The sequence below is a fragment of the Staurois parvus genome, unplaced genomic scaffold (genome assembly GCF_062004578.1).
Source record: "Staurois parvus isolate SC_StPar_1 unplaced genomic scaffold, SC_StPar_1.0 ptg001411l, whole genome shotgun sequence".
Classification (NCBI taxonomy): domain Eukaryota; kingdom Metazoa; phylum Chordata; class Amphibia; order Anura; family Ranidae; genus Staurois; species Staurois parvus.
This window is the reverse complement of record NW_028319207.1, coordinates 90571-94104: the sequence shown is the minus strand read 5'-3', so window position 1 is coordinate 94104 and position 3534 is coordinate 90571. Positions and strand designations below refer to the sequence as shown.

Sequence of the window (3534 nt, the reverse complement as noted above, 5' to 3'; positions counted from 1 at the left end):
AAAAGATGAGTAGGAAAAAAATGTCAGTGGCCTCCATCTGTAAAACCATTTCTGTTTTGGGGGTCGTCTCATTGTTGCTCATCTAGTGCACCTGTTAATTTCATTAACACCAAAGCAGCTGAAACAACCCCCTCTGCTACCTAACTGACCAGATCAATATCCCAGGAGTTTCATTGACTTGATGCTATACTCTGATTAAAAAGTGTTCCTTTAATTTTTTTGAGCCGTGTATATCTGCATGGCAAGGCAGATATTGGCAAAGCACGTACACCTCATTGGCACTCATTGTTGCAGAGAAGGGATGGTAGATGGACTTAGTTAGCCCTAAAGTAAGGAGAAGTCAAGCCCTTATGCTGGCCATAAACAGGTAGACATGTAGCTTTTTTTTCATACATCCAGTTCATGATGATGTTGCGATCTGACAGCGAACGCGTGTTTTAATAAAGGAAATAATTTTTTTGGGCCACCTTGGCCCAACAAGCTATTTAAAGTGATAGCAAATCTGGAGTTATGTGTTAACACACTGCATCGGACCAGATAGGTCTGAATGGACCCTCATAGTTTTGATCTTTGTCACCCTTTTGCAGCAAGTGCATGAACAAGAACAAATACATGGCAGGATTACAAATATTATTTATTAATAAAAACTACAAATTTAAAAAGGCTGAATGTTTTTTTTTAATTAACATTACCATGCTAAAGCTTATATAAGATTTTGGTGACTTGATTTACATCTACTTTAAATCCATACAGATACTTGTCAAAGTGCATTAGATCTTTTGTGCAATGTTCATTAAAGTCCAAAAAACATTTTAAACAAATCAACATAGGGTACAATGTATTATATTGTTCTAAAGATCACATAGCTGTACATTAAATAAGAACTAAGAAAGAAACCTGCAAGCAGCATGACAAATATATTAATCCATGTTTTACAGATCCGTAATGAGTTCTTCTGATGGTGTTTTAAGAAGAAACCTTGCAAAATGTGAGATATATAATATAGTCTTCATATAGACCCAAAACATCAGATATTTAAACTCTAGGCCTCACATATAGGTAGAGGTTACAGCAAATATTTTATGTTAGGAATTTTTTTACAGCAGTTTTTACCTTCTTGTTTCTCAGACTGTAAATAAACGGGTTGAGCATTGGTATAATGATGCTATACACCACACTGATAATCCGATCGTTGGTTGGTGAGTAGATGGAGCCTGGCCGAAAGTACATAAATATGACTGTGCTGTAGAAGAGTATGACCATGGTGAGGAGAGATGAGCAAGTGGAGAAGGTTTTCCATCTCCCTCGGTATGACTGTAAATTCAACACTGCTTTGATGATGAGTATGTAGGACCCTAGGATGAAGAGCACCGGACCTAAGATGACAATGGGACCTTCGATGAAGAGAACCTTCTGAAGAGTGTCTGATACTCCTGAACAGGCTAACATCATTATTACAGGAAGATCACAGAAAAAATGTCGGATTAGCCAACTACAGTGCAGCTGAGATGAAGTCAGCATGGTATATAAAGTAGAGTGGAGACACACGAGGAACCAAGAGATAGCCACGAGGCAGATACAAGTTCTCTTGTTCATAATTTTCAGATAACGTAGAGGGAAACAGACTGCACAATATCGATCAAAAGCCATGATGGTCAACAAAAAACTGTCCATGTTGCCCACTGCCAGAAACAAAAATAGCTGGGTGAAGCATCCAGTGATGGAGATGTGATTGTCTCTAGAAAGAAAGCCATATAAGGCCCTGGGGATGATAATGGAGGTAAAAAATACATCCACAAAGGCAAGGTTCCCCATCAAAACAAACATGGGGGTGTAAAGCTGAGGCTGTGATGTAACAAGTGTGAGGATAAAGGTGTTTCCTGCAATAGAAAAGACATAAACAACCAAAAATAAGGAGAAGAGAGGAAAGAGAAGATGAGGTGTGTCAGAAAACCCCAACAGGACAAAGCCAGAAAGAGTCTTATTTTCAGAAGGTAACATGTTTATATAGGTCAGTTATTAATGAAACAAAAAGGAGATCACACGGTGCAACTTGATATCACAGGGTGGAACTTGATGTTTTGTTTAAAAAATGTTTAATTTTAAGCCATGGCATATAACAAACGGTGCCCAGATAATGCAAACCAAGACAAGATAAACTGAAGAACTAGTTACATGTACATTTGTTGAGTAGTGGGTCTGAAGAAAGAGCAAAATTAATCAATTAAATATGTGTAAATGTTTGTTTATTTAAAATCTTGCAAACATACAGCTTGTTAATAAAAACATATTTACATGTATACAAAAAATAAAATGAATATATATATATTGTGACAGTATGAAAGACGCGGTGATCGATGGATGCTATGTTTCACCTCGCATGAGATCATTTCTGGGAGATTAAGGTGGAGTCCACTCCATGTTTTCTGGGCCACTATGGCAGAGGTGGTTTCGGACTGAATAAGGCAAGGCTGGAGCAAGAAGTTGCTCTTGGCCTGGGACCAGGGGCGGACTGACAACTCATGGGGCCCCCCGGGCAATAGGGGATCATGGGGCCCCTGTGTCCTTGCCCAAACTCAAAAAAGCCTATGAAAAAGGTACCAGGGGCATCTCATGGGACCCCCTACTGACCCTGGGCCCTCGGGCAGTGCCCGAGTCTCCAAATGGTCAGTCCGCCCCTGCCTGGGACTCAGAGAGTCATATCTGAGTGAGCTGTGGATGAAAGTTTGCATTGTGCAAGAAAGGAAAAGGTTTGCATACTGTTTTCATTTTGTTAGTGACAGGGAGAAGCCCTTCACCTTTGCAAGAGGAATCTCCTATGTTTAGTTAGTGCTTTGATGGCGAGGGTTTTTTTTCTGTTTTGTTTGTTTATGATGCTTGCAACCTTTTAAATAAAATTGACGACAAGTCAGATTTTACAAAAGCTGCTGTTTGGACTACCCTTTTCCCAGGGAAGGTGATCCCCCACCTGAGTTACCCCCACTATATATATATGTATATAGAAAACAAAACAAGCTTACATCACACCTTTGTCCAGGCACCCAGCCGATACCTGTCCTTCTCAAGCCTGAATCTTCTCAACCTCACCCAGAATGTTGTGTACCACCACCGCAACAGGAAGGATTTTTTTCTAAGTGGAAACCTGACACCGTGCATTCCACATGAAGTAACGGACTACAAAGCTAAATAGAAAAAGTGTTTCAAAATCCCAGTGCGTTTGAAAGGCTCTGTATGACCACACTGCGTAACTCAAGCAGGAAAGAAAAGGGATACCCAGAGCCCCACCCACCCGCTTATAGACATCTATATTGAAGGGGCACTGAAGCAAGAAATGGTCCATCATCTCCTCCACCTCACCACACTCAACTCTTGGACAACCACGGTTCTCCACAGAGTGATGTTTCAGGTTGCTCTTCACATAGAGTCTACCACAGAACGATCGCCAGGCCAAATCCCAAAACTTTAAAGGGATTCTCTCCAGATTCATCAAACTCAGACTCTCCTTCATAACAGGGCCTGGGCAATTCCTCAAAG

The 3534-nt window shown here is 40.5% G+C and overlaps 1 protein-coding gene across 1 annotated transcript; it reads right to left on the bottom strand.

Moving 5' to 3' along the window:
- Positions 1–1080: 1080 nt before the first annotated feature.
- On the bottom strand, positions 1081–2001 carry LOC149436161 (olfactory receptor 1L6-like). The gene has a single exon (XM_089661937.1). The coding sequence runs from the start codon at positions 1999–2001 to the stop codon at positions 1081–1083; it is 921 nt and encodes a 306-aa protein (XP_089518063.1).
- Between the last annotated feature and the right edge of the window lie 1533 nt (positions 2002–3534).

Excerpts from the sequence above, each read along its gene's own strand:
- LOC149436161 (XM_089661937.1), bottom strand. The coding sequence starts at position 2,001 with ATGTTACCTTCTGAAAATAAGACTCTTTCTGGCTTTGTCCTGTTGGGG.